The sequence below is a fragment of the Rana temporaria genome, chromosome 2 (genome assembly GCF_905171775.1).
Source record: "Rana temporaria chromosome 2, aRanTem1.1, whole genome shotgun sequence".
Taxonomy (NCBI): domain Eukaryota; kingdom Metazoa; phylum Chordata; class Amphibia; order Anura; family Ranidae; genus Rana; species Rana temporaria.
In genome coordinates, this window is record NC_053490.1 from 298790086 (window position 1) to 298803004 (window position 12919).

The window sequence follows — 12919 nt, forward strand, 5'->3', positions numbered from 1 at the left end:
TATGAGTGTTTTTTTTTTTTTTTTTATTAACCACTTCCCGACGGCCGTACGACTATATACGGCTGTAGTGTTATTCTACTTCTCTGGGACGCCGTCTTTTTTCGGCCGCCCCTTTCCTCGCTCCCGAGCACGCAACGGGAAACTTCTGTGCTGGCCGTGTCCCTTGGACACAGCCAATCACAGATCGCCGTGAACGGCCAATCGGAGTGGCCAATGAGAGATGATCTCATATGTAAACATATGAGATCATTTCTCATTGCCGGTGATGTGAAATTTCCTCGGACTTGTGAAAAAATCGGACCCGCGTCACTTCCGGTGCTCGTACGTCAGAGCACAGCTGATCGCGGGTCCACGGCGCATGCGCAGATGGGTTTTTTGAGTCTGAAAATATCCTTGACTGGTGTAGGCGGGCAGAGGCGGATTCAAGCTCAATTCAGAGACTCGGGTGGGCGGGGCGGAGGCGGTGCAAGAGTTTTAATGACATTATCGGCAGCACCGCCTCCAGCCCCGTCCCTTTACACACAGTAGCCTGCTTGTTCCCATACTATTTTGGTCCGTGAATTTCACAGACTCGGGTAGGCGGGACGGAGGCGGAGCAACAGTTTTAATGCGCAATATTAAAGTCTGTCAAGAAAATGTCTATTTAGGTGGAGAGCTTCTGAATACCTGACCAAACAAATAAATTTCCATTTTATTCCTCATTTCAATGGGAAAGTTTAAAGTGCCAAAAAGTAAAGTTCCGCTCTTCTGTATTTTTTTAGGCTCCATGTACACGGGACCATCCTCCCCACCGGCTGCAGGGATCAACCCCCCCCCCACCGCCATCCTCCCAGCCGCAGGGATCAACCCCCCCCCCACCGCCATCCTCCCAGCTGTACGAATCACCCCCCCCCCCACCGCCATCCTCCCAGCTGTACGAACCACCCCCCCCCCACCGCCATCCTCCGAGCTGTACGAATCACCCCCCCCCCCCACCGCCATCCTCCCAGCTGTACGAATCACCCCCCCCCACCGCCATCCTCCCAGCTGTACGAATCACCCCCCCCCACCGCCATCCTCCCAGCTGTACGAATCACCCCCCCCACCGCCATCCTCCCAGCTGTACGAATCACCCCCCCCCCACCGCCATCCTCCCAGCTTTACGAATCACCCCCCCCCCCCCCACCGCCATCCTCCCAGCTTTACGAATCACCCCCCCCCCACCGCCATCCTCCCAGCCGCAGGGATCAACCCCCCCCCACCGCCATCCTCCCAGCTGTACGAATCACCCCCCCCCCACCGCCATCCTCCCAGCTGTACGAATCACCCCCCCCCCCCCCCGCCATCCTCCCAGCTGTCCGAATCACCCCCCCCCCCACCGCCATCCTCCCAGCTGTACGAATCACCCCCCCCCCCCACCGCCATCCTCCCAGCTGTACGAATCACCCCCCCCCCCCACCGCCATCCTCCCAGCTGTACGAATCACCCCCCCCCCCACCGCCATCCTCCCAGCTGTACGAATCCCCCCCCCCCCCCCACCGCCATCCTCCCAGCTGTACGAATCACCCCCCCCCCCGCCATCCTCCCAGCTGTACGAATCACCCCCCCCCCACCGCCATCCTCCCAGCTTTACGAATCCCCCCCCCCCCCACCGCCATCCTCCCAGCTGTACGAATCACCCCCCCCCCCACCGCCATCCTCCCAGCTGTACGAATCACCCCCCCCCCCACCGCCATCCTCCCAGCTGTACGAATCACCCCCCCCCCACCGCCATCCTCCCAGCTGTACGAATCACCCCCCCCCACCGCCATCCTCCCAGCTGTACGAATCACCCCCCCCCCCACCGCCATCCTCCCAGCTTTACGAATCACCCCCCCCCCACCGCCATCCTCCCAGCTTTACGAATCACCCCCCCCCCCCACCGCCATCCTCCCAGCCGCAGGGATCAACCCCCCCCCCACCGCCATCCTCCCAGCTGTACGAATCACCCCCCCCCCACCGCCATCCTCCCAGCTGTACGAATCACCCCCCCCCCCCCCCACCGCCATCCTCCCAGCTGTCCGAATCACCCCCCCCCACCGCCATCCTCCCAGCTGTACGAATCACCCCCCCCCCACCGCCATCCTCCAGCTGTACGAATCACCCCCCCCCCCACCGCCATCCTCCCAGCTTTACGAATCCCCCCCCCCCCCACCGCCACCTCCCAGCCGCAGGGATCACCCCCCCCCCCACCGCCATCCTCCCAGCTGTCCGAATCACCCCCCCCCCCACCGCCATCCTCCCAGCTGTACGAATCACCCCCCCCCCACCGCCATCCTCCCAGCTTTACGAATCACCCCCCCCCACCGCCATCCTCCCAGCTGTACGAATCACCCCCCCCCCCCACCGCCATCCTCCCCGCTGTACGAATCACCCCCCCCCCACCGCCATCCTCCCAGCTTTACGAATCACCCCCCCCCCCCACCGCCACCTCCCAGCCGCAGGGATCACCCCCCCCCCCCCGCCATCCTCCCAGCTGTCCGAATCACCCCCCCCCCCACCGCCATCCTCCCAGCTGTACGAATCACCCCCCCCCCACCGCCATCCTCCCAGCTTTACGAATCACCCCCCCCCACCGCCATCCTCCCAGCTGTACAAATCACCCCCCCCCCCCCCCGCCATCCTCCCAGCTGTACGAATCACCCCCCCCCCCCACCATCCTCCCGGCTTTACGAATCCCCCCCCCCCCCACCGCCATCCTCCCAGCTTTACGAATCCCCCCCCCCCCCCCACGCCATCCTCCCAGCTTTACGAATCACCCACCCCCACCGCCATCCTCCCAGCTGTACGAATCACCCCCCCCCCACCGCCATCCTCCCAGCTGTACGAATCACCCCCCCCCCCCCCACCGCCATCCTCCCAGCTTTACGAATCCCCCCCCCCCCACCGCCATCCTCCCAGCCGCAGGGATCAACCCCCCCCCCACCGCCATCCTCCCAGCTGTACGAATCACCCCCCCCCCCCCCCCCATCCTCCCAGCTTTACGAATCACCCCCCCCCCCCCACCGCCATCCTCCCAGCTTTACGAATCACCCCCCCCCCACCGCCATCCTCCCAGCTTTACGAATCACCCACCCCCACCGCCATCCTCCCAGCTGTACGAATCACCCCACCCTCCCAGCTGTACGAATCACCCCCCCCCCCCACCGCCATCCTCCCAGCTTTACGAATCACCCCCCCCCACCGCCATCCTCCCAGCCGCAGGGATCAACCCCCCCCCCACCGCCATCCTCCCAGCTGTCCGAATCACCCCCCCCCCACCGCCATCCTCCCAGCTGTACGAATCACCCCCCCCCCCACCGCCATCCTCCCAGCTGTACGAATCACCCCCCCCCCCCCCCGCCATCCCCCCAGCTGTACGAATCACCCCCCCCCCCACCACCATCCTCCCAGCTGTACGAATCACCCCCCCCAACCGCCATCCTCCCAGCTTTACGAATCACCCCCCCCCCCCACCGCCATCCTCCCAGCTTTACGAATCACCCCCCCCCCCACCGCCATCCTCCCAGCTGTACGAATCACCCCCCCCCAACCGCCATCCTCCCAGCTTTACGAATCACCCCCCCCCACCGCCATCCTCCCAGCTGTACGAATCACCCCCCCCCCCCACCGCCATCCTCCCAGCTGTACGAATCACCCCCCCCCCCACCGCCATCCTCCCAGCTGTACGAATCACCCCCCCCCCCACCGCCATCCTCCCAGCTGTACGAATCACCCCCCCCCACCGCCATCCTCCCAGCTGTACGAATCACCCCCCCCCCCCACCGCCATCCTCCCAGCTGTACGAATCACCCCCCCCCCACCACCATCCTCGGACCTGTGAAAAAATCGGACCGCGTCACTTCCGGTGTTCGTACGTCAGGAGCACAGCTGATCGCTGGTCCAAGGCGCATGCGCAGATGCTTTTTTTTGGTCCGTGAATATCCTAGACTGGGGTAGGTCACTTGTGCCCGTCATACGCAGCCAGTGTGCCCACTATTTGCAGCCATTTGTGCCCTTCATACGCAGCAGTTGTGCCCTCCATATGCAGTCACTTGTACCCGTCATACGCGGCACTTCCTTCTTCTTCTTCTGTAGCGGCGGCTGTGGCTCCTGTGTCCGCTTGGCTCCTCAGGCTTCCTCTGTCATGTCTCCTTTTCCGCCAAAGCGTTAGGCATCCAATAGGATCGCCTAAAGCTTTGGCCAATCGGGAGACAGGTTTTACTGACCTGCCTGCAGATTGGCAAGGAGGAACTTTGGTGTGAAAATAGCTTCTGGCTCTTATCACGTGCTTAATGATACACACCCCGCCTATTCCCGCCATAGTATTTCATGCGTCCGGCATCCTGAAAGGGGCCAGGCACATGAATAGGGAGGGCGGCACCATTCTCTCCCCCGGAGGACAGGGACACCATTCTCTCCCCCAGAGGACGGGGACACCATTCTCTCCCCCAGAGGACGAGGACACCATTCTCTCCCCCGAGGACGAGTACACCCTTCTCTCCCCCGGAGGACGGGGACACCATTCTCTCCCCCGGAGGACGGGGACACCCTTCTCTCCCCCGGAGGACGGGGACACCCTTCTCTCCCCCGGAGGACGGGGACACCCTTCTCTCCCCCGGAGGACGGGGACACCCTTCTCTCCCCCGGAGGACGGGGACACCCTTCTCTCCCCCGGAGGACGGGGACACCCTTCTCTCCCCCGGAGGACGGGGACACCCTTCTCTCCCCCGGAGGACAGGGACACCAGGGCTGGACTGGGACAAAAATATTGCCCTGGACTTCATACACTTTGACAAGTCTCTCCCATGGCGGCCGGCCCCCATGCGCCTCTGTCCCCCTCTCTGCTCCTCTGGTTCTCCCCCTGCTTCTCTGTTCCCCCACATGCTTCTCTATCCCCCCCCCCATGCTCCTCTTACCCTCATGCTTCTCTGGTCCCCCCTGTGCTCCACTGATACCCCCCCCCTGCTTCTCTGTTCCCACACATGCTTCTCTGTTCCCACACATGCTTCTCTGTTCCTCTCCTACTCCTCTATACCCCCCCCCCATGATGCTCTGGTCCCCCATGTGCCTCTATCCCCTGTCCCTCATGATGCTCTGGTTCCCCACAGCGCTCACCTCCTCTCCCTGTCCAGCCCCGGTGTCCTCGTCCTCCGGGGGAGAGAATGGTGTCCTCGTCCTCCAGGGGAGAGAATGGTGTCCTCGTCCTCCAGGGGAGAGAATGGTGTCCCCTACATCTGGGGAGAGAAGGGTGTCCTCGTCCTCCGGGGAGAGAATGGTGTCCTCGGGGGAGAGAATGGTGTCCCAGTCCTCTGGGGGAGAGAATGGTGTCCCCGTCCTCTGGGGGAGAGAATGGTGTCCCCGTCCTCTGGGGGAGAGAATGGTGTCCCTGTCCTCCGGGGGGGAGAATGGTGTCCCCGTCCTCTGAGGGAGAGAATGGTGTCCCCGTCCTCTGAGGGAGAGAATGGTGTCCTCATCCTCCGGGGGAGAGAATGGTGTCCTCGTCCTCGGGGGAGAGAATGGTGTCTCCGTCATCCGGGGGAGAGAATGGTGTCCCTGTCCTCCAGGGGAGAGAATGGCGTCCCCTACCTCTCGGGAGAGAAGGGTGTCTGTCCCCGTCCTAAGGGGAGAAGGGTGGCACCCTCTCCTCCTCCAACCACCCAAGGATCAGCTCTTCCAATTTGGCCCACACTGTGGCCCATCTCCTTCTCCTTCAAACAGCCAGGGGCCCACTCCTTTTCTGCCAACCACCCAGGTTCTCTCTCCTTCTCCCCCGGCCACCCAGGGGCCCTCTTCTTCACTAAATGGCCACCAAGGGGCCCTCTCCTCCTCCAAACACCCAGGTGCCCTCTCCTTATCCCACGGATACCCAGGGGCCCTCTCCTCCTCCAAACACCCAGGTGCCATCTCCTTCTCCCTAAGCTACCAGTGACCCCAAAGCGGGACACACATGCGCTCTGCGCTCCCGTGACCTGATACCCACCGTCCTGGGATGCCATGATGATGGTGTGCAAGTCTCCAGTGTGAGGGCTATAGGTAAACTCGCACTCAGCTTCTTTGGCCCGATTGGAGGAAAAGCAGCGGAGGCGATCCAGACCCCAGCACTTGACAGAGATCAAAGACCAGTGGTGGCCCCTGCATGGTGGGCCCACAATGCATGGGCACCGCCCCCGTCACCTCTGCCGCCCTCCCTATTCATGTGCCTGGCCCCTTTCAGGATGCCGGACACATGAAATACTATGGCGGGAATAGACGGGGTGTGTATTATTAAGCACGTGATAAGAGCCAGAAGCTATTTTCACACCAAAGTTCCTCCTTGCCAATCAGCAGGCAGGTCAGTAAAACCTGTCTCCCGATTGGCCAAAGCTTTAGGCGATCCTATTGGATGCCTAACGCTTTGGCGGAAAAGGAGACATGACAAAGGAAGCCTGAGGAGCCAAGCGGACACAGGAGCCACAGCCGCCGCTACAAAAGAAGAAGAAGGAAGTGCCGCGTATGACGGGTACAAGTGACTGCATATGGAGGGCACAACTGCTGCGCATGACGGGCACAAGTGGCTGCAAATAGTGGGCACACTGGCTGCGTATGACGGGCACAAGTGACCTACCCCAGTCTAGGATATTCACGGACCAAAAAAAAGCATCTGCGCATGCGCCTTGGACCAGCGATCAGCTGTGCTCCTGACGTACGAACACCGGAAGTGACGCGGTCCGATTTTTTCACAGGTCCGAGGATGGTGGTGGGGGGGGGGGTGATTCGTACAGCTGGGAGGATGGCGGTGGGGGGGGGGGTGATTCGTACAGCTGGGAGGATGGGGGGGGGGTGATCCCTACAGCTTGGAGGATGGCGGTGGGGGGGGGGGGGGTGATCCTTGCAGCTGGGAGGATGGCGGTGAGGGGGGGGGTGATTCGTACAGCTGGGAGGATGGCGGTGGGGGGGGTTGATCCCTGCAGCTGGATTGATGGCGGTGGGGGGGGTGATTCATACAGCTGGGAGGATGGCGGTGGGGGGGGGGGTGATTCGTACAGCTGGGAGGATGGCGGTGGGGGGGGGTGATTCGTACAGCTGGGAGGATGGCGGTGGGGGGGGGGGTGATTCGTACAGCTGGGAGGATGGCGGTGGGGGGGGGTGATTCGTACAGCTCGGAGGATGGCGGTGGGGGGGGGGGTGATTCGTACAGCTGGGAGGATGGCGGTGGGGGGGGTGATTCGTACAGCTGGGAGGATGGCGGTGGGGGGGGGGTTGATCCCTGCGGCTGGGAGGATGGCGGTGGGGGGGGGGTTGATCCCTGCAGCCGGTGGGGAGGATGGTCCCGTGTACATGGAGCCTAAAAAAATACAGAAGAGCGGAACTTTACTTTTTGGCACTTTAAACTTTCCCATTGAAATGAGGAATAAAATGGAAATTTGTTTGTTGGTCAGGTATTCAGAAGCTTTCCACCTAAATAGACATTTTCTTGACAGACTTTAATATTGCGCATTAAAACTGTTGCTCCGCCTCCGTCCCGCCTACCCGAGTCTGTGAAATTCACGGACCAAAATAGTATGGGAACAAGCAGGCTACTGTGTGTAAAGGGACGGGGCTGGAGGCGGTGCTGCCGATAATGTCATTAAAACTCTTGCACCGCCTCCGCCCCGCCCACCCGAGTCTCTGAATTGAGCTTGAATCCGCCTCTGCCCGCCTACACCAGTCAAGGATATTTTCAGACTCAAAAAACCCATCTGCGCATGCGCTGCGCATGCGCCGTGGACCCGCGATCAGCTGTGCTCTGACGTACGAGCACCGGAAGTGACGCGGGTCCGATTTTTTCACAAGTCCGAGGAAATTTCACATCACCGGCTCTCACAGACAGCGTCCTGTCAGGGAGAGAGGAGACCGATCTGTGTCTCTTGTACATAGAGACACAGATCGGTCACCTCCCCCAGTCACCCCCCTCCCCCCACAGTTAGAACACTATATAGGGTACACATTTAACCCCTTCCTCACCCCCTAGTGTTAACCCCTTCAGGCAGGCAGTCACATTTATACAGTAATTAGTGAATATTTATAGCACTGATCGCTGTATAAATGTGAATGGTGCCAAAAATGTGTCAAAAGTGTCCGATGTGTCCGCCATAATGTCGCCGTCCCAATAAAAATCGCAGATCGCCACTATTACTAGTAAAAAAAAAATAATTCTGTCCCTTATTTTGTAGGCGCTATAACTTTTGCGCAAACCAGTCGCTTATTGCGATTTTTTTTTTTTTACCAAAAATATGTAGAAGAATATGTATCGGCCTAGACTGAATTTTTTTTTTAAATTGGGATATTTATTATAGCAACAAGTAAAAAATATTGTATTTTTTTTCAAAATTGTTGTGCTTTTTTGTTTGTAGCGCAAAAAATAAAAACCGCAGAGGTGATCAAATACCACCAAAAGAAAGCTCTACTTGTGGGAAAAAAGGACGCCAATTTTGTTTGGGAGCCACGTTGCACGACCGCGCAATTGTCAGTTAAAGCGACGCAGTGCTGGAAGCTGAAATTTCACCTGGGCAGGAGTGGGTTTATGTGCCCAGTAAGCAAGTGATTAATAGCAAATACGTACTGCTGCCCTGCGTACATTTCCTGCAGGGCAGCAGAAGCTCCTGTGCGCAGAACACAGGAACATGATTCTGCACGTCCGGGTCTGGGGCCTGCGCCGCCAGGGACCCGCTCCTGTTGTGATAGGACGCAACGGGAACCAATCCACGGGACTCGATCATTCGGGAGAGGCGCAGAACGGCAGTCTGCCTGTCTATGTAAACAAGGCAGACCGCCATTCTGTTAGTAGGGAAGGTAGAGATCCTGTATTTCTGCTTAGCAGGAACACGGATCTCTGCCTTCTCACAGCAAAAAACACTTCCCTCACAGTAAGCAAGCACGTCCTAGGGACACATTTAACCCTTTCATCACTCCTGATGTTAACCCCTTCTCGGCCAATTTGTATGCACTGATCACTGTATTGGTGTCACTGGTCCCCAAAAAAGGATCACTTAATGTCCAATTTGTCCGCCAAAATGTTGCAGTCCCGCTATAATTCGCTGATCGCCGCCATTACTAGTAAAAAAATAAAATAAAAAAGCAAAGGTGATGAAATACCACCAAAAGAAAGCACTTTGTGGGAAAAACAAAAAAAACAAAAACAATTTTATTTGGGTACAGTGTCGCACGATTGCGCAATTGTCAGTTAAAGCAACGCAGTGCCGTATCGCAGAAAATTGCCTGGTCAGGAAGGAAGGGGGGGTAATCTTCAGGAGTTGAAGCGGTTAAAATGTTACCATTGCAAAACAGATGCCCCCAGGTAACAGAAACACCCATGCAGGGCGCTGCGAAGACACAGCAGCTCAGTTGCTTGCAAAAGTGAATGCAGAAAAACTCCAGCATTGATAGTTTAGTGTTGTCATCGGATTTCTGTCTGCTACCTTCTTTATTGCCATAGCTGGTACCCTATAACCCCACCAGCTTAGCTATGCACTCATTCAGCCTTACATCTACAGCGTCATGGCCAACCCAAGGACACCAGACACCAAGCCACGCCCCCTTCTCCCATACGATGCTCCTAACCACGCTTCTTCCCATAATGCCGCGCTCCTCTAGGACATATCACATGGGAGTCTATGTCTCACCGAAGCACCTGTGCCGGTTCCCCGTGCTTCTCGTACACCAGCCCCCGGACCGCCGAGCTCAGCTGGCGCCGAATCATCCTCATTCCCGGCCACATGTCTGTTCACCTTCCTCGGAGCACTGAGCCGTGACGCGCAGCCCCTCCCACAGCCTTTTCGTCACTCCGCCACGCCCACTGCTGACTAAGCCGCTAGACCGCTGTTTCATCAGATTAGGCGACCCGTCAGAATTGGTAACGAAAAAATGACGTTCCGTCGACGCCATTTTGCTACACCCCGCACTCCTCCACAGTAAGTATACAGTGAGAAGGAGCTAGCGGACATCTTGTTACACCTACCGGAGGCTGGCATTTTCACACTTATTTTTTACTACTTAACGGAGCTTATATGGTGACATGCAGTCTTTTTAAAAATCAGTCTGACTGTTTTGATGTTGAATTGTAAAAGCAGAGGAAAGCCTGCTGATCTCACAGGTTTGCTGATCTGACAGAACACCGCTTTTGCACTTCAACATCAAAACAGACTGATTTGCAAATACTATATCTCTGTATATAAGCTCCATTTAGTGGTAAAAATAAGGGTGAAATGCATGACTCCGGTGGGTGTAAGGCCTCTTTCACACGGAGCGGACCGGTTTTGTGTCCGCTCCATGTGTGTCCGTCGGCTCAGCGGGAATCTCGCTGAGCTGTCGGCGGATAGGGCGGTCCCCGCACACAGTGCAGAGACCGCCCTGTCTCTGCTCCGCTCTGCCCTATGGGGAATCGGATGCAGACGGACCGTCTGTCCGTATTCATCCGATCCGTTCCGCCGGACGGAAGAAAAATAGGGTTTTCTTCCGTCCGCAAAAGCGGATCCTGACGGACGCAGATGGTTGCGGACGTTAGCGAATGCTCCATCCGCTAATGGACGCAATCCCATAGGGATGCATTACAAGTCCGTAAACGGACTTGTAATAAACGGACGAACGGTCCGCTAGTGTGAAAGAGGCCTAACGCTTGCCACCTTCTCACTGTATCCTTACTGTGGACCATACCTCCCAACTTTTTGAGATGGGAATGAGGGACACCTATCAGCAAAAGTATGCAGGCATAGGACACACCCCCTTAAAGTAGAATTGTACAAAAAAAAATAAGATTGGTTAAACCCACAAGTGCTTTTTTTTACCACTACTATTCCTTTATATTGGCTTTTGGAATTTACAAATGCAGCAATTTAGAAATCAGATGAAAGGTTTAGCGCTGGAAAAAAAACTTTTAGATAGATAAAAAGTGCATTTTATAATATTTATTATAATATTATGTAATCATTATCTCACAGAAGAATAGTAAATGTATGTAATGTTTAAAAATAATAAAAATAACGGGAAAATCTTGTCCGATGGCACTTGAACTTTCATATTTCAACCTGGACTGGGTATAAAACTTGGGCCTCTTCATCATATATATCTCCAGGAGATGGCGCTCTGCAAAGTTTTTTGATAGAAAAAGGAAAAAAACAAACACACACGGTTAGGCCCCTTTCACACTGGGGCGTTTTTCAGGCGCTTTGGCGTTAAAAAAAAAGCTTGTAACACGCCTGAAAGAAGCCTCATCTGCAATCCCAATGTGAAAGCCGAGTGTTTTCAGAGCCCTTTCACACTGCCAGCGCCCGGAAAATGCTGGTAAAGTGCCACTAAGACCCCTTTCACACTGGGGCATTTTTTTCAGGCGCTTTGGCGTTAATAAAAAGCTCCCTCAATGGGAAGGGGGCTTTAGGAGCGGTATATTTACCGCTCCTAAAGCGCTGCAAAGAAGCTGCTTGCAGGACTTTTTTTGATGCCCTGCCAGCGGCGCGCTTCCGCTTGAAAGCATTCGGGCTTTCACATTGGGATTGCAGATACAGCTTTTTTCAGGCGCTTTACAGGCGCTTTTTTTAACGCTAAGACCTCTTTCACACTGGGGCGTTTTTTAGGCGCCTTAGTGTGAAAGCACTAGGGCTTTCACATTGGGATTGCAGATGCAGCTTCTTTACAGGCGCGTTTTTTAACGCTAAAGCACCTGAAAAACGCCCCAGTGTGAAAGGGGTCTTACAGTGGATACCATAACTATAGCCACAGGTGTCATTAACAGTAATAACAGGGCTCAAAATTTCAAGTGCTGAGCTACTAGCCAGGCCTCAAGAGTTACTCGCCACCAGTTGCCCCACCTAATTCATACACTGCCCTGCGCCTAATTGCACCCGTAAACACGTCCTCGTAGATTATCTCATGGAATGACAATGTTTTATGCAGAATCAAGTTACAAAATTAAATATTACCAACAACAACTTTAACAAAATGGGACAGGGCACTGGGGGCAGACCAGAGGGACAGGGCACTGGGGGCAGACCAGAGGGACAGGGCACTGGGGGCAGACCAGAGGGACAGGGCACTGGGGGCAGACCAGAGGGACAGGGCACTAGAACTGGGTCTCTTCCCCATTCTCTTGCTGTCTCCTCTGCAACTCCCATCCATCCTCTCTCTCTCTCCCATTCATCTCATCATCAGAAGCCTGTGTGTGCGGCTCCACGCTTGCATGTCCCCACTTCCCCCTTTTATTCAGGCTGGCAGAGAGGTGAGAAGCTGCAGCACAGCGGGAGGGAGTACAATCCAACGCTGAGATCCACACAACTGCACAGCCATTGACACCATAGCACAGCACACACTGACACCGCACAGCACACATTGAGACCAGTCTGTTCACAGTGCTCAGGCTAAACTGTTGGACACTTACATAGAGCACAAGGAGAAGAAAACTGCACAAACTAGAAGGCTGCCGCTCTCATGTCAGGGCAACTTTCAGTGAGCGATGCACCGGAGTGGTAATTTTTGCAATCCTCCACCTCACTCATTACTTTCTGCTCTCCAGCTACATTGGTCGGGGGAGAGGGGGCAGGCTCAGAGAGGTCATACTGTTAGGTCCCATGGCTTAATGAGAATTGTAAGGAGAGCACCTGTGTACTGCTCTGCCTGTGCGCGGCTCACCAGACTACTTTTCCCGAGCATGCACCTTTCCTCTTCGGCCGCCAATCTCATCTGGACTCCAAGTGTAGGCACAGATTGGAGGGAGATTGGTCATGCAGCCCTGTCATCACTCGCCCCCAGCTTAAATCCACTCGCCAAATGCTAGTAGGCAAGTGGTAATTTTGAGGGCTGATAATAAGATTCTAACATTTAAATTGACAAAAATATATAAGAAAAGGGAAGAAGGTCACATGATCTGTGGACAAATGGTAGATGGAGAAAGAATAATGAGGGATGGTAT

The 12919-nt window shown here is 56.1% G+C and overlaps 1 protein-coding gene across 3 annotated transcripts in view; it reads right to left on the reverse strand.

Moving 5' to 3' along the window:
- MECR (mitochondrial trans-2-enoyl-CoA reductase) overlaps positions 1 to 9803 on the reverse strand; it is a 49192-nt gene extending 39389 nt beyond the window's left edge. For all 3 annotated transcript variants that reach the window (XM_040337279.1, XM_040337278.1, XM_040337280.1), the window contains exon 1: positions 9642 to 9803. In XM_040337279.1, coding sequence (XP_040193213.1) covers positions 9642 to 9736 — 95 coding nt within the window. In that variant the 5' untranslated portion in view covers positions 9737 to 9803. The remainder of the gene's footprint in view (positions 1 to 9641) is intronic.
- Between the last annotated feature and the right edge of the window lie 3116 nt (positions 9804 to 12919).